Here is a 23,602-nt window from a genome sequence, read left to right as displayed (position 1 = left end):
AGTACTACTGCATGCCCACCCCCGATCCGCAACGTTCCATCTTCTGCGGCGCTACAACTCGTAGTCTGGAATATCCACCGTGCTGTTTGCCTCTATTGCCTCCTTGATGGCCTGGCAAACAACCAGCGCAGCAAGACCGGCTTGCAGCGAGCAGCTAGGCGCCTCTTCGCCACGGATGACCTGGCAGAAATGCGCAAGCTGCAGCTCAAAGGGTATGCCGTCTTCCACCGACACTTTGTCCCGCGCCAAATCGGAATTCCACGTTTTGCTCGTGCCTTTGTACGACCATACCGACATGTCGGGCACGCTAAGGGTCCCGTCGGTCCCCAATATTTGGTAAAACGTCTGCCCCGTCTTGGGAATCAGAGGGTTCTCGCCCGTCCCCGCTTCAAAGTTGTACGGCGACGGGACATTGTCCGAGATGATGAAGGTCCCGACCACGCCCGACTTGAACCGGAGCGTGAGAGCCGCGCCCTCCTCTGCGTCGTAGCCTCGCTGTGAAGCCGTCTTTTCCGCGTGCACTCTGACAATCGGGCCCAAGAGGTGGTGAAGAAGGTCAATCTCGTGGATCGCGTTGATCAAGACAACGCCGCCGTTCTTCCCCTGCCTCCACTCGGTGGGCGCTGCGAAATAGTCCTCGGGCTTGTACGTCGTCCACAGTCCATTGATGGCGATGATCTTGCCCAGGGCTCCCGAGTCGATGACTTTCTTGGTGCTGATAATGTATGGGTTGAACCGCCGGTGGTGTCCTACGAGCGCCTTGACTCCTGTTGTTCCGAAATGGCTCAGGAGCTCGTTGCCGCTCGGGATGTCGGCACTCACTGGCTTCTCAACGAGTACGTGAACCCCTCCGGAGGCCAGCTCTTTCGACACTGCGACGTGCGTATGGTTCGGTGTGCAAACGATTGCGGCCTGTGGCGAATGAGGCGATTTCAAGAGGTCGTCGACGGAAGTGTAGTGTGCAACCTGCAGCTCGGCGGCCAACTGGCCTCCAGCAGGCGCAGGGTCGACCACAGCAACCAGTTCGGTTTGGGGGTTCTGCACTATCGTTCTGGCATGTCGCGGGCCTATCAAACCGGTCCCAATGACGGCAAACGAGATCTTAGCGTTCGAGTTCGACATGATGCGGCTATCAACAATCTGTGCAAGAAAGCTTTTTCTTCAAACCATCACAAGCCCAGACAGCAAAAGTGGGCAAACACTGATTAAAATATAGTTTTCGAGCTGTGGTTTCCACTTTTGTTCCCATCATGGCCCCCGTAGACCTGTATCGTCGAACAACCGTCTACCGGTAGTTGAAAGCCATACCGGAAGTGTGTTTACCCTACATAGTCGCGGAGTAAAGAACTAATGGCCCTGGAACACGCCAAAGACCCCAAAGTAGACGGAAAGCCACGGCGATAAGCTCTCGTCGAGCATTGTTTGGTCAGGCAAGACGCCTCTCCCCGCATCGTTGATAGGTGGTGGGCAGTACCCCGCATAATGGACGAAGCACTCCGCAGCCAACTACTGTCCCCGTCGCGGGGAAAGTGTGCTGGCAACCGATGTCGGCCTCCATGGCATCCTTTCCCAATGCTAGTCTGACTCCCGAATTGGACAGTCCCGTGGACAACACGAGTCGTGCGTGTGACTCGGTACAAGTGCGCCGGTAGTTGCTTAATCTACACCAAGACAGCAATCTTTGTCCGCGGCCGTCGTGGGAAGCTGGTCGGGATTATCGTGTGGAAACGCAGCCAGCTTCTTGCGAGGGCCCCATTACATGGGTTGGGATCAACTCATGGTTCGTCCGAGAACACCGGGGAAAAGCTTCCTTCCAAGAGTAACTTGGTAACAAAATATCCGGCCATTCGGTATCGATCCCGTTTGAAACTGGGCCCATTACCCATGTTTACCTGGACCCTGAAGCCTGTCAAGATCAAGTGAACCGACAGCAAATCCTTTTGGTGAGAACACGACGGCAAAAAAGATCGCAAATGAGAGTTTCATCCAATAACGATTGCCGCATTCTGAAAACAAGATGGACATCTGCAGCCAACATGATGCTTCGCCATCTTGAGAGGAATAAGTTTGCCTAAAGATTGCCGGGCAAATGGTTCAAGTTTTGGCAATGGCCATGGAGCAAAGTTTCCTAGGGCGAGAACTCCCGATCTCAGATTGGCAACGAAGCACGATAGTCGACGTGTAAGAGACTGCTCATTTTTGACAGCCAATATGCTTCACCAGGAGGCAATCCCGCCTGCTCTATTGCAATGCCGAAAAGGATTGCCAAGATGTCAGATGCGGGGTACATTGGAACCTGGTCATGGGCAAGCCCACCTTCTCGAAGGCAGCCCGCGACCTTGGTGATGGATGATGCTATTGCAGAGGCAAAAAAATTTACGAAAACAAGCTGGCATAATGAAAATTCTATACCAATTCAGGTTGCAACAGTGAAACTCCAAATGTGTCACGCTGCCAACATAAGAGGTCCGTCTCTGTTGACACGTGTTTGCATGTTCCTGAATGCTGAAATTTGGGTTTCAACGTCTGAAGTTTTTAATTGAGAGATTTACCTAGTTCAAACAACCATACCACTTCGAGTACAGCCCTAACTCTTTTCAATGGGCCTCCAAGCAGCGTACATAATTTAACCCCCGTAGCATCCATGCTGCTGGCCAAAAAAAAGGAGGAGGTATAGGTTGATGAACACCAGCAGGTCGTTAATGACGTACCAACTCGGGAAAGTCTACCGGTACGATTGTGAGGGGAAATTGTGGACCAGCAAAAGGCCCGGACCTTGTTTACACGACGGCCCAGGGTCGTAGTGGGACGATAGGACGAAGGATCGCTACTGCTTGGGCCTCTTGAATCTGACTGACGGGAAAACAGACCGCCGAGGACTCGCCGCAACTAATATAAGATGCCCGCTGTCGCTTCGGCCCAAGATCTGGCCAGCTGCGTCCGACCGTACCTGTCCAACCCTTCCCTCGATCTTCCAAGATGCGGCTCCCCATTGCCCTCTTCGGGGTTGCACTGCTATCTCCATTAGTGCTGGCCGATTCAGACAAGGTCGCAGGGCAAACCCCTCAATTCTACAACTCGGCTCGTCACGCGGCCGCGGATCCGTACGTCTTCTATGACTCCGAAAGCCGCCAGTACTACGCCTATTCCACCGAAGGCGCCGACGAGGGCTATCACTTCGCCATTTACATTAGCCCGGACCTTTCCACGTGGCAGAAACACCCAGGCGGCGTGTTGAAGGCGTGTTACGATGATCAGATGAAACCGGTAAAAGACGGCCAGGCGTGCTGGGCCCGCGACTGGTATTGGGCCCCGGAGACGTACTACAACGAGAAAACGGGATGGTACTTTTTCATCTTCGCCGGCCGCCTGCGCGAAGACCTAGCCAAGGATCACTTCCGCTACTCAAAGTTCGAGGAGCCGTCCAAGCTCGGCATCGCGGTATCCCGCAGGCCAACGGGCCCGTTCAAGGAGATCAAGTCGGAGCCTATCGGCTACTACCCATTCGACCCGGACTATCATGATGTCAACCTCATCATGGATGACCAGCAGATGCTGCCACCGCAGAGCCTCGAAGCGGGACGAGCGGCGCCGAAGGGCACATACATACCAACCATAGATCCGAACATATTTTTTGACAAGGATGGCCGCATCTACCTGTACACGTCTCGCAATGCCTACCGCAACTGGAACTGGGATGACGGCCTGGGCAAGTACATCGAAGAGTCAAACATTATAGCGGTGGAAATGGACCGACGGTGGTGGGATGATCCTTTTGCGAGGACCATGCCGGAGATCGCGTCCTCCCAGATCAACATTTTTGCCGATAAGGCGGCAAAGTTGCCAAGCAACATAACCTCCTATAACGGCACTGGTGAAATCGGAAATCCTCCAAGGAAGGACGGTTGGAAGACGGTCATATCCTACGGCGCTGACCCGCAAGACTGGGAGAATTTCCACGTGGATGACTATCAAAAGTTCAACGGCACAAAGAAGGACAGGCGCTGGTCGGAAGGAAGCACTGTACTCACGCGCAGCGGCAGGGATGGCAAGCCGGTGTACCTGCTTACCTACAGCGCCAACAACTATGAAGCGTCGAACTACGGTGTTGGATTCGCGACGGCAGAGTCGCCACTCGGCCCCTTTCAGAAGGCGTCGAAGAACCCTGTCCTCTCACAGGCCCCTGACGGAAAGTCCCCCATCTACTCGACAGGACACGGAAGCATAGTTGCGTCTCCTCCCAGCAACTTGGGATTCAGGCCCGGTGCACAAGATGTCACGCGTCAAGACATAGAAGGGACGGAGCTTTTCTATGTACACCACGCACGCAACGATACGGCGAGGGACCGTTCCATTTACACAACGCGTATGAAGCTCGACCAGTCGGCCATCTACTTTGGATCTGACGATGCCATCAGCATGAGTTTAACACCGCTGGATCAGCCTCTCCCAAAGAACACATACCCAATTCGATTCGAAGTTGGCTATTCCAGTGTCAGCAGTTCCGGCCCGTATTTCGAAGTCCGCGTTACTTCGAAGCTAGGTGCTCCGTTTGATCTTACGGAAGCTTCAAATAGGGTCGTCGCTCTCCCTGAATCTGTAGAGGCAACGTCTATAGAAGTCAGCAAGAGGCTAAGCGGCGGGTTTGTCCTCGGATTCGGCAACACATTCGTCAAAGAGTTGGCCTACCAGCGCTTCAGCATTCAAAACAATTGGACAACAGTTGCCAGTAAGCAAATCGGGCTCCGGATGACTGAGCGCCAGTTTAACGTGCAAAAATAAAAAGAGTGTAGTCTGAGCTCGTCATCAACATGTGGGGTTGATGGAAACCAAGTGTTTAGAGACCTCGGTATCAAAATGAGCACATGGCAAATTTCAATGGATGTCACGGGCGGCTTGGTAGTTCATGCTTGCTCATAGCACTGAATAACATGATGTTGGGGGGATCCGGGGCAGAAGCCTGGTTGAGCTCGTGGGTTCGATATCGAATAGTTGTAATTTTTGAATTTGTCGTTTAAAAACAAGTGTCTACACTGAAATACGTAAGACTTTACATAGTTTCTTGTTGATAGTTCCGCAAAATCTTAGTCGTGTAATTTCTTAAAATATATTATAATTACGGAAACTGATGTACTCAGATTTACCGCTGTGCCTTCGTTTAATTCAGACAAAGTCACTTTCTTCATACAAATCGTTGAACCAATTATTATATTTTATTGGACTGATGTTTATGTGAGCGTGTAAGCTGCATATTTTAACTACCCTGGAGAAGAGTCAAGTACTTCTTTATAACAAATAGCACATTGGCGATTTAGTATCATGAGTGAGCAACTAATTTGATTTGCATCTAAGGAGTGTGTTGGTTTTCGTGTCCTAATACTATACAACTAATAACGAGATTAAAAGATATCTCTCTTTGTCTATCATCAAAGCTAAGTGAACCCGTACTAGACTCTTTTTTCGTGCGCAATAATTGAGATGAGCCGTGTTGGACCTTTAGCCAGACCTATAACGAGATCTTTGTGTAGACAATCTAGACGGAACCAATGTAGAACCAGACAGGGCCCGGAGCAGTGCAAATGGTGGTTTGCAGGGGGCCGGCATGGCAGATGGTGTCAATGCCACGGTAGCCAGATACGCCGCTCCTGATTCGATGTTAGTATATGTGCCCGACCGCTCTGAACTCGGATGATGGGAAGAACTCACGCAACACCCCACTGGTGGAAGACGTGGATACCATAGGTGTAGATGCTATCCTTCTCGAGAGAAAAGCTGTACTTGCTGTCTCCGCAAGCATACTTTTGGCCGAGGACGACCTCTCCAGTTTGTCCGCAGTACAGGTCGGACTCGTCGTGGCCGTTGAGGTGGAGCCCGACGCTGACAACGGACCCGTCGGTCTGGTGGCGAACAGAGAAGTCGAGGACTACGATCTCCTCAGGGTCGATACCGCTGGCCTGGGGCGTGGGAGCAGCCAGAACAGAGGCGCTGAGGGCAATGACGGTAGCGAGAGTGAAACGCATTTTGATGTTTGTTTGGAAAAGTAACGAGAGTAAGATGCTCTTAATTGTAGAGTGTACTGGTTCTGTAGATGTCGATGTAAGTGGATGATGAGAGGATTGTTTCTAGTCGATGGGATGATTGGGGATCTTTTATATCCTCAAGATCAGCTTGTGCCCAGCGGCCGGAACGCGCGAAGCAACCTTGCTACAGCATCTAGGGCCGTGGCAAACGCAACGGGCCCCATTGGACGAGGTTGAGCATCACAAGATGCCAAAGCAGATCCAGAATTACGAGATGCAACATTCCCGGTATCGTTACAGCTAGGTAGGCTTAGCAACGAGAAGCCGCAGGATCGAATGTGACGTGCGTCGGGCCCAAGGCGGGAGCTAAGGAAGCGGACTTCCGTGCCGCATCAATTCTCGTGTTGAACTGTTCCCGATTCGGCCTCTCCACGCGCCAAATTTATGGATCTTCCGTTGTGTATCTGCTAACTTTAACCGTGCCTTGTTAACGAGAGTCTCCGCCTTCAACCTGGGGTCAATACTCAGCAATTATGAATGTCAAGAATATTTACGTCATCCCTCTCTACTCTTTATAAGGTGACCCGGACCCATAGAAACTAGTGCAGACCACTATAAATGGAAGCATGTTATTAGATCACGAGATGAACTGGGGCACAAGGGAGGCTTTCAACGTCCCTACAGATGCTAGATCTTGGGCAATCTAGAATATCGTTCAACATAATAGCATAATGCGCTCTTGACGCTGAGTTTGTTATTAGAAGCAGTTGGATATTTTGCAATTGTGTACCATGTGTTGACAGGCACTTGGATCTACGAAGAACGTGGCGACGGGCGTGACAAATTTAGATACAGAATCAAAGGTTACGGCCGTAGCTATGTTCTGAATGCATCACAACCGCGTAGAGTTTAGCCATGAAAATGCTGAGAATGCATTGACAAAACATTGTCAATACGGATTCACTGCAACGCAACTTCGTGTAGCGGCGGCCCCGGCAGCCGCTCTAACCTCAATCGCCTCCTGCGTCGCTTACTCATAACCATGCCAGCGTTCCGCCTGCTGACCGCTTTTCAGAAGGGGATTTTAAATCACCCCCAGAGCCGTTTTCGTGCTGATTGGCCGTGCACGCTCGCGAATCAAGGGCCGGCGCGGCGCGGAGTTCCGCCGCCAAATCCTCATGATGTATTTGTGGTCTACGACGGCGTCGCCGGCAAAATTTTGACTCAAAATCAGGCGGTGTTCGAGGCGGCTGTTGCATTCTGGGTGCCTAAGCACCTACCGCAAACACCCGCGGGGCCCATTATCAATGCTTAGTTGCCCATCCCCTCGATGCTTAACAGGGTACCGCATGATCTCGTACTTCCGCGCACATATTCCTTCAATCCTCCTAACCTTGCAAAGCTGTCGGCAGAGTAATAGCCCGTACGAGCCCACATTTCTGTCCACTCTTGAGGCCCGCCCTACAGAGGTCATTCCAGCACATCGCCGACTCAGTCAGCTGCATCAACACGACAAGACCTCTGCTTCATAAGTATTTATTGATGAGCTGGCTCTTTTTTAATGATGAGATATTCAAAGGAATTCAGCGTAAAAAAGCAACACGCAACGTGGTACGTGGTCTAGCTTTGCGACTTTAGCTGCTGTTGGAAATTGCTTCAATCACAAAGCTCGGTGAGATGGTCTTGACTTCAGAGGTTCTGGGCTATGTGACCGTGCAAATCTTCCGAATGTATGGCCAGCCAAGGTTACTCTTTCTGTTGATCTTCGTGGATGACGAACAATCTCTAATGTGATTTTAATGGTAACGCTTCTAGAAAATTGCCTGGATATAAGACCGAAGTTGTCCCACAACGGGTAGTGTCAATCAAATCTTAGCGTTCTTTGCATGTGTTTTTTGTAGAGCCAGCTTCCATTTGGATAAAGTCTCTGGCATATCGCCATTTCAGAGCTTAATCGAACGACTGTGACCACTCAGGGTGTACAGTACCTTATATGAAGTCCTTGGAAATATCATCTGTTACTATGAAACTTTATGCTGCCACAGTTTCTAGAATTTGAAAAATGGCCTGATATCATTATATCCAGGTTTATTAACGATTATGGTCATTTTAAGATTTATGAAGTTTGTGATATGCTGTGGTTTTGCTTTCACGCATGTAGTTAGTACCCGTGTTTTCGTTACTCCTTGGTCCACTTCTTTCCTAGATACTCTCTTGGTGCCAGCTCGATAACTTGCAGGCGCGGTGGATTCTCCATCAGCCAAACCTAACTACGTTTAATGTATGAATAAATATTTGGGAGGTTTGCAATACGCGTGAAATTTTCAGCCATGAAAGTATACCGCTGTGTGAAATTTACAAGGTGCTCTGCATAGATAATGACGACTTAACCTGTGTCTTTTATCTTTCGGTGATACGCTTACGATGACACGACATGACATGCAACTTGGTTTACTTGAAGGAACCATGCAAACTATTTTTAAAAAGGAGTATCGTAAGTCCAAAATCGAGGGAGGCAGTAGGGTCTAAGTCACAAAACATCTTGAGATCAGGTAGATGGCCGTGGTTTTAGTTCACACAATATTCGTGCCGAACAAATTACTTAATCACAATTCCGACCAGATCTGTTCATGCGCCAGCGAACCGAAAACAGTTGACAATGATGACGACATCGAGCTCCTCGTCGGGTTCACTTACCTTGGGTGCTGTAGTGCCAATTCCACGGCGCTACCGGTATCAGCAGCATCCATGCTGCGGCAGCTCCCCAACAGCTCAAATGCGGGGAGATCGGTGTGTGTGGGGTTCGGGTTCTCCTGCCTCCCAAGTGGCCATGGCCGAGCCACATGCCGTAACAGGAAAGTCTACGTTTAGTTGAATTTCCCAATTAGATGTGCAAGCTAGCCAGCTACCATATGCTGTTCGGGATCTCCTTCGTGTTTTAGACTCTCTATCGCTAACTTGACCCTGCAGGATGAAACGGGAGACGTCAACACAGCACTGCGTGCGACCAAAGAAGACATGATGATTCCCAAGAAGACAGGATTGATAGCTGTTTCTTCATTCCTAAAAAGATTCCTTCCTCTTTGGAGCTTGCCAGCCACATATCAAGAGAACTAGTCGCTGGTCTTGAATGGGCAGGCAAAGTGTCATTTGAGATAGTATTTAATACTTACAATCCCGTCCTCAACTCCTCGCATTGCCCAGTAGTAAAATAAACGCACAACAACCAACACTCAAAAAGCACCTTATCATCACACCAGACTTTCGAAATCTTTAGTTTCATTGTTGCCAGCCATGACAGACAAGGGCGCTACTCTTGACATGTCCCTGTTCTTCGGAACAGAGGAGCAAAAGAGACAGTTTTGTAATGAACTGCTTCGCCTGCTGAAATCGCGAGGTGGCGTTAAGATCCAGAACCACAGCATTCCGTCCGATGACATCCATACGTTGTTTGAAATGGTATGACCTCGCAGTTGCTTGAGGGGCGAACAAAACTCTGACAAAATCCTAGAGTCGAAAATTCTTTGCCCTCCCTCTTGAAGAGAAGATGAAGGCGAAGCATCCCCCCCAGGCCAACCCGAACAGAGGGTACAGCTTCATTGGCCAAGAAAATGTGGCAAACATCAGTGGCTATGAGAAAGGCCAGGGGCCAGCCAAGAGTCGAGACATCAAGGTTAGTGCTGCAAGATCCACGTGGAGTCCACCACCAGCTAATATATCGTAGGAGACACTAGACATGGGAAGTGCCCATGACGACCTTGTGGACAATCTTTGGGTTCCCGAGGAAAGCGTTCCTGGCTTCCGCAAGTTCATGGAATCCTTCTACGAAAAGGCTTTCAAGATGGAGCTCCATCTGCTCTCAGCACTAGCCATTGCTCTTGGCATCTCGGAAGATCATCTCAAAGCTCTCCACAACCGCGCTGAAAATGAGTTCCGCATCCTCCACTATCCTGCTATCCCGGCCGCGGAGCTTGCCGACGGCACTGCAACCCGTATTGCCGAGCATACTGATTTCGGAACTATAACTTTGCTCTTCCAAGACTCGGTGGGAGGCCTCCAGGTCGAAGACCAGACACAGCCTGGGGTTTTCAGAAGCGTCGAATCTTCAGCACCTACTGACATCATCGTAAACATCGGCGACTCGCTCCAGCGTCTGACTAATGATACTTTCCGCGCTGCCTGCCACCGCGTTACTTATCCTCCGGCCATCAAGGCCGGTGATGATGTCGAGATCCCTGCGAGATACTCCATTGCGTATTTCGTCAAGCCGAACCGCAGCGCTTCCTTGCTTCCAATGAAGGAATTCATTACAGACGCCACACCATGCCGTTATGACGATGTTACTGCATGGGATTGGAACAACCGAAGAATCGCAAAGCTTTTTGGATGAAGAGCACAACAACGAACGAACGATATGTAAAGGATCGAGATGTGGGGTTTGTTTGACCTGCTATAGCGTAGTAGGGGGTATGCAGGTTTCATGCGGGGGTTGATTGTGGAGTTTAGTCGTTCTTGTGCACTGAACTAGCTCGATTGCTGTCGGCATTGCCTACCTCTTTCGTTAACCGATAAGGAATGAACCATGTATTGATGCCGATTATTTAGGCTTCGGCATCCTTTTATTTGTCGTTGTGACAAATCAAGACTGAGCTTGCTCGCTATCATATTTTTAGCTGCCAGTAGTGCCATCTTATCAAACTATCTACGTTATCTTGTGACAAGCAACTCAGCTCACTCTAATCGTTCTTGCCGATGCTACCATCGAGATTACAGGGCCTTTCCACCACTAACTCGGTTGCCATCGGGCACCTCCCTATCGGTCCTGTTAACATCAGATCAGCCCCGCGGACGCTTTCCATCCGTAGAGCATAATGGCGGAGGTGCATGCTTTTGCGTTCGAGGTGTCATATATAGATCTCTCAATAATGACCTGGGACCCAGTAAACTGCTAGACTCAAGTGCACTGCCAGCGGCCCATATTTGAGTCTCACAGCCTTAAAAGCTCACCAGCCACACACTCTCTCTTGTATCAAATGCCAACGAGCACTAAGGATTAACTTAACATTTTGACCTTTCTACTATTCGCGCAATCCGGCTATGGCTCATATTGGACTTGCAAATCGGAGACCCACTGGGTCGCACTCTTTTGGCGGTTGCAGGACTTGTCGACGGCGCCACCTCAAATGTGATCAGACGGTTCCCAAGTGTAAGAGATGCCATTCTTCAGGTCTGCCATGCGACTTTAGGCCTGCACTCCGTTGGCTAGTTGCAACCGGACCGGAGAGCCATAGCACGGCCGTCCCGCCAGAAGGCGATATCACCCGATATTCTAGACGACATCTGTACAGCGGTAATTTCTTGTGGTTGCCCTAGTGCAATGTCCTCCACGCACTTCAACAATATTCTAATGATGCTGACATAATATTCACAGAAAAAATGAGAAAATCAATGAGTTCGGCCCTGGTTGCCGATATACCGTCAACTGTTCCAGCTGCTCTAGGAAAAGTTGAGGAGGAGTCAAAGACGGTGGGAATCCAAGATCCCGTTGGATTTACAGTTGGGCCGTTCAGTGTGTTTAAAGGGGCCTGTCTGTCTCCTACCAAGGACTCCTTTCCCATCAACGACCCGATCACCTCAACTTCAGAAGAACACGCAACAGAAGAACACATGGCCCACTCAACCGATACAGACCTGCCAGTTTCGGTTGAGACAACGCTATCATTGGATCAGCCAGAGTTTGACCTGCCTAGTGAAGACGATGGAATCGTCTCCAAGGGGTCTTCTGAACCCTTTGGAAACGATATGAATCTGGCCAACGCTCTTGAAGATCTTTTCTCAAGCTCTCTAGACTTCTTGCAATGGGGGGACTTGTTCACATGGGATATGGACTCCCTAGGCCACCCTGAAACTTGCATGGGAGACAATTCACTGCCTACTGATAAGTTGGTCACTGAACCAGCACCAAACTGGGCGATTGGAGGCACAGAAGCAGCTTGGCAGGAAACAACTGACGAACATATTTCTCTTTGCAACCAAATTGACGATACGTCATGGCAGCAGGTGGACTTGGTATTAGATGCACCGCAGCTGCTGAAACATTTTTACGACGAAGTCATTAACCAGATGGGATCACTGCCAATTAACGAGAAGTCGGCCTGGAGGATTCTGAACTTCCCGTCTGCCATCGTCACTTTAAGCCAGCTGACCATGTTGGGGCTGAAAACAGACAGTATACGGCACGCGAACCTGGCAAATCTGTATGCCATCATAGCTGTGTCGGCCTTTCATCTCTCTCTCAATTCGAATAACTTTTCTGAATTAGCCAGACCTGGCAATCACTGGCAGTCAATTTCCAACCAAACGTATGAATGTGCCAAGCGCCATTTGAAAATCAGTCTCGAGACCGAGACCGCCCTACCTCATAAGGCGAAGTATAAAGAGCAATTGATGGCTACCGCTGCAATCCTGGCAACAGCTGTAAGTTTAATGTCCATTTATCAATACCATACGCTAAAGTTTAAGCAGCTTTTATCTGGGAATGAGTTCGACGCAAGTGTGTACCTTGCAACAATGGAGCGGTTAATACGCTCTCGTGGGTTGACAAAACCAAAATTGTCGCGCCGAGCACGGTTGCTACATAATATATATGCTTGGATGCGAATTGTATCTGAAAGTACGAAGACATTTCACGAAGAAAGCCGGACTATGGGGGCTCTGGGTATGCTTCCCATCTCGACCGCACTCGAGTTTGGGAGTCAAGTTAGGGAAACCCAGCCGAGGGAAGCAGTGGATAGCACCGAGCCTCTCCAAAACGTCAACCCCGATATCACGCTTGATAGCTTTCTCCACTTGGAGCCGCTTCAAATACCATCTGAGACTATCAACTCCAGCCAGAACGACGGTATTGCGTCGTCAAGCGACCGGGATATTCACCTGGACAGTTTGGTTCACGACCAGGAAGATATGTATATGCAGATATACGGGGTCCCCGAAACTTGGTTGAGACTTGTATCTCAAATCACGAGACTCGCCAATGTCATGGACCGTCTCAAACCGAAGACTAGCAAATCAGATGCTATCGCAATGGCAGCACTCCAGCCAAAAGCATCATACCTAGAGGACGCCGTTTGCGCATTCAATGCAAGATATCATTCGGCACAGAAGAATCAAGGTCTGACAAATGAGAAGCCGCACATTCACATGGTTAGAGCACTAAGTCCAGCCTTGATGATATTTTTCTATCGCCGGATTCGAAACCTTCATCCTATGCTGTTGCAAGAAAGTGTCAACAAGGTAACGGAATCTCTTCGCTGCTTTGATATCGCACTGGAGAAGCATGGATTGCTTGGCCCTGGAACGGCCTGGCCTGCCTTCATTGCAGGAGCAGAAGCTATAGAAAGCGAACAAAGGCAGAATTTTAGTGCATGGCTGGATAATGCACACTCCAAGTCTGGATGGAAAGGTTACATGGTGTCTAAAGATGTTTTAAATGACGTATGGAGACAGCGAGATGCCGCTTGCCACGCCTCAAACTCCATCACATGGGTAGAAGTTTGTAGAAAAACGTATCGGTGGCCGCTTTTGTGCTAAGCCGTTGAAATACTTTAAATCTAAAGGTGTTATGATTTTGGAAAGCAACCAGCCAATGGGCGCGGCAGGACGACTAGTTTTGTCTCTGCGATAGGTGAAGCTGATAACTTCGGGATTATTCATGTAAGATTTTCTTCGTATGATCCTTAAGTGCGCTTTTGCAAGTGACATGTGCTACTCTTTGGAACCTGGCAGTGTTTTCCGCGTTAATCGGAGTGAGTGTAGGCTATGCATCATAAATGCGAGGTATGGCATCATAAAGGCCTAGAAGTGTTTAGGTGCTTGTTAAATCAAAGCGAAGAGAAGTGTTGTTTCTGGGTATGGCATTCCTCGTCTTGCGGCCGAGGCAGTGTAAGCTTGCTGTTCAGGACCATACGCCAGGTTTCGGCATTGCCAAGTGACCATCGATTATTTCTAGGGCCCCCAGGGCGATGATGCTGCTCAAGGTCTCTCTCTTCAGTGCTGGATGCTATGACTCGCTGTTATTCAATGTCTGCATCGGCTGCATTAATCAAGGCTACATTCTCATGTCAGGTAAGTGTAGTTGATCTGTTCTGCCCCTGATCACCCCAACACTACCCTGTTAGTGAAAGAAACATTTCTAATGATCGTAGCCAAGGCATATGGTAACTTCTCATATATAGAGAATAGGAAGCCTTAGAATGGTAGATTATGTGAGCTAATAAATTAACATACGACATTCTTATGGTGGATAGATAGACTATCAAAAGGAATATGTTGGACAGAACCAACAGATCTAAGTCCAAGGAAGGAGAACATGAAGAATCAATCATGCTTTCCCTCGCTAACTATGCCAACAACATGCCTCTCATCATCAAAAGCCACGACCTTTTTAGTGCTGGCCTTTCGTGGGTTCTTTGCCTCGAAAATCTCCACAAGTTCCTCAAGCGTCTTGCCCCTAGTCTCAACGTACATGAAGTAGATGAAGACAATCTCGAAGGCAATCCACACAATGTAAACCAAATACAGCTTCCATCCAATGACGTTAATTCCCACACTGATTCCGTATGTGTTTGTCAATGTCGCGATGTTCAGGAAGAGGAATTTGACGGCTGAACCCTTACCACGAGTCCGGTTGGTGAGAATTTCCATGGGATATAATGTAGCACTTGGCGTCATACCGGCCGCAAAGCAAATTCCGAAGAGATAGATGGAAACGATAACTCCGTAGATAAGGTCCTTGTTGTTGGCCGGATTCGCGGTAAATGCCGTCATCATAATGTAAGATATGAGGCATCCAGTCAAGCCGCCCATCATCATAGCACGACGGCCAAATTTGTCGAGGATGGCAGATCCACACATGGCGGATATCCAGCAAATGACACTGTAAATGGCATTGATGAGCAGCTGCGTGTTTGAGTTCGTCATGCCCGAATTTTTGAGCATTCCCGGCTGCCAATACGAGTTAGAAACCTTTGTGATCATAAACCGATAAATCTTACCAGGAAATATGATATGACATTATTCCCCGACCACTGGCCAAAGAAGGCGACAGCGACAACCAACATGAGTCGGTAACGGTCTGCTCGCGTTGCAACAAGCTCCCGATAGTCCCACCATCGACCAGGTTTTTCTGATCGATGTTCATCCATGATTTGTTGGTATTGGAGCTGGACTATGGGAGAGTTGGAGTCTCCTTCTCCGTGATAGTCCGCCAAGATGCGCAGCGCTTCATCCGTTCTGTCCTTTGTAATTAACCAGCGCGGAGATTCGGGAAGAAACAGCACTAGAACCATGGCGAACGTAGGAAAAGCAGCCTGAAGCACGGTCGGAATTCGCCAAGCCCATCCGCTTTGGATATGCCTGGAAATTTTTCATATTAGTTGGACCGTGTGACGAGTTAGACGCCAATGTCATGGACACTTACAAACTTGTTCCATAGCAAACCCACCCCGACAGAATGCTCCCGATCCACCAGAAATTGTTGTACCTGTGCAGGTTACTTGAGTTTAGTGGGCCAATCTTTCCGGAACGAAAGCAATATGACCTACATGCCAGCTGTGAGTCCTCGGTACGCGGGGTGAGCCAATTCAACCACATAGGCTGGCCCAGCTCCGTGGGCAATGATGGCCCCGAAACCTAGCACAAACCTGCCACCCAGGAACTGGCCCAGGGTGTTCGCTGAAGTCTGGATTGCAGTTCCAATCAATACGACCAGACAGCCGATAAAGATACAGGGGCGCCGCCCGTAAGTATCGGCAATATACGAGACAAAGGGAAAGGCGGCAATCTGGGCGATATTGTAAATAATGAAGACGACACCGGTTGAAGACCCTGCGCCATTCAACCCAAATGTGTCTTGATAAGTCTTCATAGCATTGATTGCCCCCATAAGCGAACCGTATTCATAGAAAGTCAGCTCGTAACAGACTCACAGTAAGAAACATCATGTACTAACCATATCCTTGAATTGTCGAGACGAGATAGCCGACAGCCATGACAATATACAGCCGAATGAATGATCTTGTGGACAACTTGCCACTGTCTGCCAATGCCAGGGCGAGGGCGGCAGATGTTGCTTCCACTCGAGCCACTTCGGGACTTTTTTCAAGAACATCAAGATGCTCTTGGACGGGGGAGTTGGCACGCTTGCCTAAATTGGTGGGTTCAGACATGATTGCAAGTCTTGGTCGGGAGGAACAGGTTAAAGACTGCAGAATGCAAGTAAATGGACCGAAGTCATTTGTGTTCGTTCATAGCAACTATTTTATAATATATATCGTCGGCTGCGGGCAGAGGGAGATCAAATAGTTCTCATAAATCGTGTTGCGGCACCCTCATCTCACCCCTGGTGGTTGTGGGTTGTGGGCTGCTTCCCCATGGAGTAGCAACCATCCAACATGCATGGAATCTGAAATCTGGGGTAGTCAGCCGCCCAAACCACCAGGTTGCATTAGTCTTTTTGTTTAGTCTCTCAGCCCAAGACCACTCTGACAAACCTCCGAATACGCGTATCCATACACGCATAATGTCCAACCAAATTACGTTCAATCCTAGGCCGTCTCCACAATTACACCGAAGCCTCCGCAGAGGATTTGACAACCTATGAAGTGTTTGTATGATTTGTGTAATGGAGATGGTTACTTGGCGAGGAAGAATTATTAGATAGTTGAAATTGAAAGATGGTGTTATAACCCTACGTCTTGGATTCTCTTTTACTTAATTTCCATCCGGCACATCGCCCGCATGCATCTTCTGTCCCATGATTTCTTTCCAAGCCATACATTTGCCAGCACATCGAATCACATTTCACAAACGTGTCAAACTAGAGCAATGGAGTCGAATTTCAAGTTAGACCATCAGCTCCGAGACACTCTTCCACCGGACTTTCAATGGGGCTATGCTACCGCTGCTGCTCAGATCGAGGGAGCATGGGAGGCAGATGGTAAAGGAATGTCCATATGGGATACTTTCAGTAGAGTCCCGGGAAAAATTCGAGATGGAAGCACCCCAAGCGACGCGTGCAAGTCATATGAGTTCTGGAAAGAAGATGTGGCTCGAATGAAGGACTATGGAGCTCGGGCATACCGCTTCTCGCTGGCCTGGTCCAGGATCATTCCCCTTGGGGGCAAAGACGATCCTGTGAACGAGAGCGGTGTAGCGTTCTACAACGTTCTAATAGACGAGCTGTTGCAAAACGGTATTCAGCCATGGGTTACTTTGTACCATTGGGACTTGCCGCAAGCCTTATTGGACAGCTACGGTGGGATGGTCAATCAGCAACGCTATACCGACGACTTTATACGATACGCGAGGGTCTGTTTTGAGCGGTTTGGCGACCGAGTCAAGAACTGGATAACCTACAACGAGCCTGGTCTAACCGCTCGAGCAGGCTACAGGCAGGCACGCTTCGCACCAGGGCGCTCCAACAACCATGAGCCCTATATTGTTGCCCATACCCAACTTGTGTCTCATGGTCATGTCTGTGCTATGTACAAGCGGGAATTTCAACCAGAGCAGGGAGGAACTATCATAATCACCTTGGACGGCAACTGGTATGAGCCGTGGGACGAACATGACCCGAAGGACATCGAGGCAGCCGCTCGTGCAAAGGACTTCGAGATTGGCTGGTTCGCAGACCCGATATATGGCAAAGGGGAATGTGATTACCCAGCCTCTATGCGAGCTCAACTGGGAGACCGCCTTCCAAAATTCACCGAGGAAGAAAAACGACTTGTTCACGGAAGCTCGCAGTACTATGGAATGAACTCATACACGACCTTTTTTGTGAGGCACTCGAACAGTCCTGCGGATGAAAATGACTACCAAGGAAACGTGGAGTTTCTGCGGGAGGACAAGACCGGCAGGAGCGTTGGCCCCGAAACTGACACTCACTGGCTACGCATGTGTCCCTGGGGCTGGGCAAAACTCTTGCGTTGGGTGTGGGCGCGTTACGGGGTCCCCATCTGTATCACTGAGAACGGGACCACCGTTAAAGGAGAACACGAGAAAATGCGTCCTGATGCAATCGACGGGGTCTTGGAAGATCCTTTTAGGATCGAATTTTTTGAATCTTATATCAAAGAGGTGGCCTTGGCTATCCAGGAGGGTGTAGTGATCAAAACATATTTTGCCTGGAGCTTTTTGGACAACTGGGAATGGGCTCTCGGTTTTACCTCTCGATTCGGGGTAACATGGGTGGACTATGATAGCCCGGAGAAGACCAGGTTTGCAAAGCGGTCTGCATACTTTTTGAAAGACTACTTTCATCATCTTATCAAGGATAGCTCATGAAAGTTTCTCGTCAGAAGAGGCTGTATTTCATGTTTAACAATACTACTCAGGTTCTTGTGCTCATGTATTGTTTATAAAGTCTCACCGAAGTCAAGACTATCTGATGCTCTTGAGTTTAGTCTTGCAAGTATATCCATAAGGCGCCTTAGATATGTCCTCCCACGAGCTTTCAAAGCTTCACTTTCGATCGTCTGGACCAACTCGAGAATAATGGCACCAACTCTTCGTATTCTCTCTATCTGTTAACGTCAGAATGGTTTGATAGTTAAGAGTCAAGCATCCCGATGCAACTCACGTTAGGCTCCCCTTTGACTTCAAGGTATATAAAAGGTGTGTCTTCCAGCGTCTGGACGAATTGCTGTATCACCTCAATCTTCTTCACTAAAACTGATGCCCTGTTTCCCAGACCAAGACCCTCATTAATCCCGCTGTCAAGGCATTGCTGCAGAATAACGAGTCTTAGACAGTGAAACGTCACCAAGATAGTACACCTCTGAACCCAAAAGGATGATTGAGATTGTTTGGAAACAAGACCGCCTTCACTGCTGTTTACCAGACTTGAGATGCGCAGCCACTGAGGTAGCTCGTCCAACAAGCCTCCAAAATCGATATACTCTTGTGACAATGCCGACTTCTCCACAGATGCCCCGCTCATTATATGGTTCTTGATGCTTGAAGAAAGGCTAGCGGCGGAGGACACTACCCGGCAAAAAAAGTTGAATGCCTGTAGGAGTTGTTCTTCGAAAGACGGATCATAGCCAGTCCGACTAGAATCGGTCAAAGGAATCTGTTGCGTTCCATAATATTGCAAAGTCAAATCCCCGTCAAATAAGGTCTGGTGCAAAACAATGGGACGCGCTCGTAATACTTCTGCTGTCCGATCTGCGGCGTAGAGCTGCCAGAAGTTCAGTCTCAGTAGATGAGACTCGAGTGGTTCGTGTTGCTGTACCGCCTCCTCGCTGAATAAGCGGAGATTCTGGGCGAGTAGGCCAGCATGGCCGAGAACGTGCCATGCTGCGTCTGACTTGCCAGTCATCTGCTGCAGAGCAGTAGAATGGAGCATTCTGATGGTCAACGATGACGAGTTTGGATGCTCGAGGTCGTATGATTCGAAAGTGGAAAGCATTTCTCGGGAAGCGTTGAAGAACGGCTTCGTAAGCAAGTGTCTGGAGGGTACCAGGTAATCGGGCATGACCGATGTGACAGACGCACATAGGGCGGTCAGGAGAGCGAAAGATCTTCGACGTGTCACATTCTCATGCTCGTCCTCCCCCTCATTTTGTGCAAAGACGGTAGGGGCCGCAGTTTCGGAGAATATGTCCAAGCATGTGGTGCGGAGGGTGGGCTCGTGGACGACTGGGGCTGTTGGAAACGTATACTGCATGTATTGATCGATGCAGAGTTGGATCACATCTACTGCCCTCGTGGATGGAAGTGCCGACTCGATGGACGCAAGAAGACTCTCCCGGATCAACCAGCACAGCTCAGCCTGATGGGATAAACTTGATTCGGTCGGCGTATTACTGGAACAAGCTAATCGTGAGAGCAAAAGGTTCTCTTGCAAAAGGTTACCAACCACTGGGGGAGACTGGGGTGATTGCCCATCAGAGTTGAAGCCACTGGAATTCTCCGCGGCGGCCGGTAAGTCGGGATGTCTTGGAACCTTTGGTCCCCGCTTTCTCCGCGAAAAGTTGTATTCGCAGGACAGTTGTGAAAGACGGCAGCTGGAGCACGGCTGTGAGGCGTCGCACTTGACCTTGCGTCTCCGACAGCTATCGCATGCTCGAGAGGCTATTGACGTGTAAGAGGGCATTTTCAGGTCTCGTCAGTCGTAGATGACCCAAACTACTAGTGTGCCGCGGGCGGAGAATCTCGATATTTCGCCCGGGGTTGTTGTGGATTCGAGAGTAGTGCATTCGTATAGCACCGAGTGCGAAAAGGTAAACCACAAAGTGGTACCGGGGGTAGCAAATTGACTGTTAGTTGGCTATGTGGTGCTCGGGACGACGCCGCGGAGTAAATGCGGGCACCACACTATTAAATAGACCTGTGCGGCGGTCTAAGGATTCGAAGAGTGGGCCACGGAGAAACTTCAGATGTCGAATTTGGAGATATTCATGGGGAGAACACCATCCCTGCTGTAAATCATACGACAGCCAACCACCACACAGTCGCCGCCTGTAAACGCGTATCCGAACGGTCTCAGCAAATGGTAATTGGAGCTCAGAGCGGTCTTGTGGGTCGGAAAAATGCAGCTTACTATTATGGTCGACCCCATGATGATGGTCGAATCCACACGAATGAACACCATCGCGCGCTAGTGTTGATCTAGCCCATGTGCTTTGAATCAAACTCACATGAAGCTTCCTCTTGAAAAGAGCCCATTGATCCTGACGATGAACTAGCCGTACCGCCACAGTAGCTTTCAACTATCAGTCAAAATGGCCCTCAACGACATCGAGACCATCATCTTTCAGCTTACGCTGGCAGAGAAGATTGAACTCCTCTCGGGTGCTGGTGCTTGTAGCACAGCACCTGTGCCACGGTTGAACATACCAAAGCTTCATGTAAGTTTACATCTTCGATCTTGATATCGTTATGAAACCTTCCACTAATTTGCCAATTTTCTCTGAGCTAGACCTCCGATGGACCTCATGGCTTACGAGGCGGCGGCGGACGCTTTTTCAATCCGGTAAGCGAACTTCTTCCTACCACCAAGCTTCGTTGCGCCGTGTAAGGTATGAATAGCTAAAAAAAAATCCCGACCAGCCGCCCGGATACCAGCTCCCTTGCGCAACCGGAATGGGAGCGACGTTTGACGCCGAACTCATGGGCCGTGTTGGCAAGCTGCTTGGGGACGAGGGTCTTCGAAAAGGCGTTCATGTCGCTCTCGCACCAACGGTCTGTATACAAAGATCGCCATTACTGGGTCGAGGTTTCGAGGCCTTTGGCGAAGATCCAATTCTCACCGGAATTCTTGCCGCCCGGCTGATCAATGGTCTTCAGGATCGCCACGTCGGGGCTTGCATCAAGCACTATGCCGCTCACGATCAGTCGGCCAAAGCTCTTGAAGATGACGTTCACATGAGCCAAAGGACTCTGAGAGAAGTCCACTTATTGCCATTTCAAGTTGCAATGTCACTATCGAAACCCTGGGCCTTTATGACTGCATACCAAAAGATTAATGGTATCCACGTTAGTGAAGATCCGTTTATGATCCAACAAGTCCTGCGTGAGGAATGGGGCTTTGACGGCCTCGTCATGAGTGATTGGTGGGGCACCTACAGCACGTCCGAGGCTATTAACGCAGGTCTCGATCTAGAGATGCCTGGACCTGCCATATTCAGAGGCAGGCAGCTAGCGACGGCCGTTGACGCTCGAAAAGTTTCAATGAAAGTTATAGATGACTCAGTCAGACGGCTTTTGGAGTTGATCAAAAAGACTTCCGTGGAGTCTCCGTCAACTCACGAAAACCAAGGAAATACCGAGCAAAGTCGAGCACTCATGCGACAAATAGCTGCGGATTCCATTGTGCTTCTCAAAAATGAAAAGTCCATTTTACCTCTTTCCAAGACGGGGGATACAAAGTATGGCTTAATCGGAGAGCGTTTCGAGTTTCCTGCTACCTGTGGAGGTGGGAGCTCCGAAACCGTTCCTTTTTACGTGAGCAAACCCATCAACGCTATTTTTGAAGCACTTGGCACTCAAAATATCCCCTATGAGGTGGGATGCAACGGTACGTCCAATGAGGCCCTCAATTATCCCTCTCTTCATGAAGCTTACTCCCATTTTCTTAGTTCATAGATGGGTCCCCTTGATCGATAAGCATCTGACCATTCCAGGGTCCCAGGACCCTGGTCTTCTCCTCGAATGGTTTGCCCAAGATCCCTCTGTATCCAACGAGACGGAACGTCTGCATTTTGAGACCACGACAAACACCTCTATGTATTTCAGCCAGCTGAATTTCCCAAAAGTTCCGCCTCATCACTTCATCAGAGTCAGGACAAGCTTCAAAGCGGAAAAGTCTTGCTTGTATCGCTTTGCTCTTAGTGTCTGCGGCAAAGCCAAACTTTGGATCGATGGGCAAGAGATGATTGACCTCTGGACAAGCCACCCTCACAAAACAGACGATACGCCTTGCTTCAACAAGCTTTCAATGGAAAGGTTCGCCGAGGTCAATGTGAAGGAAGGCCAGAGCTACGATTTGGTAATCATTATGACCAATGAAACTTTCGTATCTCAGCCCGGGAATATGTCTCCAGGGGGCGTTCGGCTGGGCGGACAAGAGGTCATAGATCAGGACAAAGCCATCGATGATGCTGTTCGGTTGGCGAAGTCTGTAGATATACCGATCATGCTGGTTGGCCTGGGCTCAGACTATGAGTACGAAGCTTCCGATCGCACTGATCTTCTTCTGCCAGGTCGGATAAATGAGATGATCACCCGCGTTTTGGAAGCCAATTCGAACACGGTAAGTAGTGGCTCCTTACAATTCTAGTCGTCGTCCAGTCCGCTAATAAGGGAGGTTTAAGGTACTCATCAATCAGTCCGGAATGCCGATCCAGATGCCTTGGATAGATTTGTCACCAACACTTGTCCATGCTTGGCTCGGCGGCCAAGAGATGGGTCATGCTATCGCCGATGTTCTTTTCGGAGACACCAGTCCTTCTGGACGCCTATCTTTGACATTTCCCAAGCGACTTCAAGACACACCAGCTTATCTCAACTTTGGCAAATTGGATCGAACCATCGTTTACGGTGAAGGGGTCTTTGTGGGACACCGATACTACGAAAAAGTCGATGTCACACCGCAATTTTACTTTGGCTTTGGGTTATCCTACACTAAGTTCACCTACTCGAATATGATCGCACCAAGGGCATTTACCCAACTCAAGAACAATTGCCGGGCGAAGATCAACATTGATATATCGAACGTTGGCGGTTGCGATGGGTCCGAGGTCATTCAAATCTACGTGTCTGATCTGGAATCAGAGGTACAGAGGCCTTGTCGGGAGCTCAAGGCTTTTACCAAAGTGTCACTAACAAAAGGGGAAACTGGATCGTATCTCCTAAGCCTGGATAAGTATGCTGTCTCGTTCTGGTCGGAGGCCGACGACAAATGGAAAGCCGAGGCAGGGGACTTTGCGATCATTGTCGCTAAGAGCGCGGACCCCAAGGACGAAATTTGGAGAAGCGTGATTAATCTTCCTGAAACTTTCCTTTGGTCTGGTGTGTAG

General features: G+C 49.3%; 8 protein-coding genes across 8 annotated transcripts; 4 read left to right on the top strand and 4 right to left on the bottom strand.

The window, feature by feature from the left end:
* Nucleotides 1-51: 51 nt before the first annotated feature.
* On the bottom strand, nucleotides 52-1,122 carry EsH8_IX_000035 (Gfo/Idh/MocA family protein; the record flags this gene model as incomplete). Its single annotated transcript, XM_083266371.1, has 1 exon — nucleotides 52-1,122. One exon carries the CDS (start codon nucleotides 1,120-1,122, stop codon nucleotides 52-54), a length of 1,071 nt encoding a protein of 356 aa, XP_083129936.1.
* Nucleotides 1,123-2,979: 1,857 nt separating this feature from the next.
* EsH8_IX_000034 (glycosyl hydrolase) lies at nucleotides 2,980-4,782 on the top strand (the record flags this gene model as incomplete). Its single annotated transcript, XM_083266370.1, has 1 exon — nucleotides 2,980-4,782. The coding sequence occupies one exon, from the start codon at nucleotides 2,980-2,982 to the stop codon at nucleotides 4,780-4,782; it is 1,803 nt and encodes a 600-aa protein (XP_083129935.1).
* A 751-nt stretch (nucleotides 4,783-5,533) lies between these two features.
* Nucleotides 5,534-6,020, bottom strand: EsH8_IX_000033 (uncharacterized protein; the record flags this gene model as incomplete). The annotated part of the gene is made up of 2 exons (XM_083266369.1): nucleotides 5,534-5,645; nucleotides 5,707-6,020. 2 exons carry the CDS (start codon nucleotides 6,018-6,020, stop codon nucleotides 5,534-5,536), a joined length of 426 nt encoding a protein of 141 aa, XP_083129934.1.
* A 3,294-nt stretch (nucleotides 6,021-9,314) lies between these two features.
* EsH8_IX_000032 (isopenicillin N synthase family dioxygenase) lies at nucleotides 9,315-10,410 on the top strand (the record flags this gene model as incomplete). Its single annotated transcript, XM_083266368.1, has 3 exons — nucleotides 9,315-9,479; nucleotides 9,532-9,693; nucleotides 9,745-10,410. 3 exons carry the CDS (start codon nucleotides 9,315-9,317, stop codon nucleotides 10,408-10,410), a joined length of 993 nt encoding a protein of 330 aa, XP_083129933.1.
* Nucleotides 10,411-14,396: 3,986 nt separating this feature from the next.
* Nucleotides 14,397-16,246, bottom strand: EsH8_IX_000031 (uncharacterized protein; the record flags this gene model as incomplete). Its single annotated transcript, XM_083266367.1, has 5 exons — nucleotides 14,397-15,023; nucleotides 15,074-15,434; nucleotides 15,499-15,561; nucleotides 15,623-15,905; nucleotides 16,030-16,246. The coding sequence occupies 5 exons, from the start codon at nucleotides 16,244-16,246 to the stop codon at nucleotides 14,397-14,399; spliced, it is 1,551 nt and encodes a 516-aa protein (XP_083129932.1).
* A 658-nt stretch (nucleotides 16,247-16,904) lies between these two features.
* EsH8_IX_000030 (glycoside hydrolase family 1 protein) lies at nucleotides 16,905-18,365 on the top strand (the record flags this gene model as incomplete). Its single annotated transcript, XM_083266366.1, has 1 exon — nucleotides 16,905-18,365. One exon carries the CDS (start codon nucleotides 16,905-16,907, stop codon nucleotides 18,363-18,365), a length of 1,461 nt encoding a protein of 486 aa, XP_083129931.1.
* A 71-nt stretch (nucleotides 18,366-18,436) lies between these two features.
* Nucleotides 18,437-20,178, bottom strand: EsH8_IX_000029 (uncharacterized protein; the record flags this gene model as incomplete). The annotated part of the gene is made up of 2 exons (XM_083266365.1): nucleotides 18,437-18,604; nucleotides 18,661-20,178. The coding sequence occupies 2 exons, from the start codon at nucleotides 20,176-20,178 to the stop codon at nucleotides 18,437-18,439; spliced, it is 1,686 nt and encodes a 561-aa protein (XP_083129930.1).
* A 628-nt stretch (nucleotides 20,179-20,806) lies between these two features.
* On the top strand, nucleotides 20,807-23,602 carry EsH8_IX_000028 (beta-glucosidase; the record flags this gene model as incomplete). Its single annotated transcript, XM_083266364.1, has 5 exons — nucleotides 20,807-20,932; nucleotides 21,004-21,057; nucleotides 21,135-21,675; nucleotides 22,208-22,836; nucleotides 22,913-23,602. The coding sequence occupies 5 exons, from the start codon at nucleotides 20,807-20,809 to the stop codon at nucleotides 23,600-23,602; spliced, it is 2,040 nt and encodes a 679-aa protein (XP_083129929.1).

Source organism: Colletotrichum jinshuiense, chromosome 9, assembly GCF_051148585.1.
Source record: "Colletotrichum jinshuiense chromosome 9, complete sequence".
NCBI classification, from domain to species: domain Eukaryota; kingdom Fungi; phylum Ascomycota; class Sordariomycetes; order Glomerellales; family Glomerellaceae; genus Colletotrichum; species Colletotrichum jinshuiense.
This window is presented reverse-complemented; position numbering and strand designations above follow the sequence as displayed.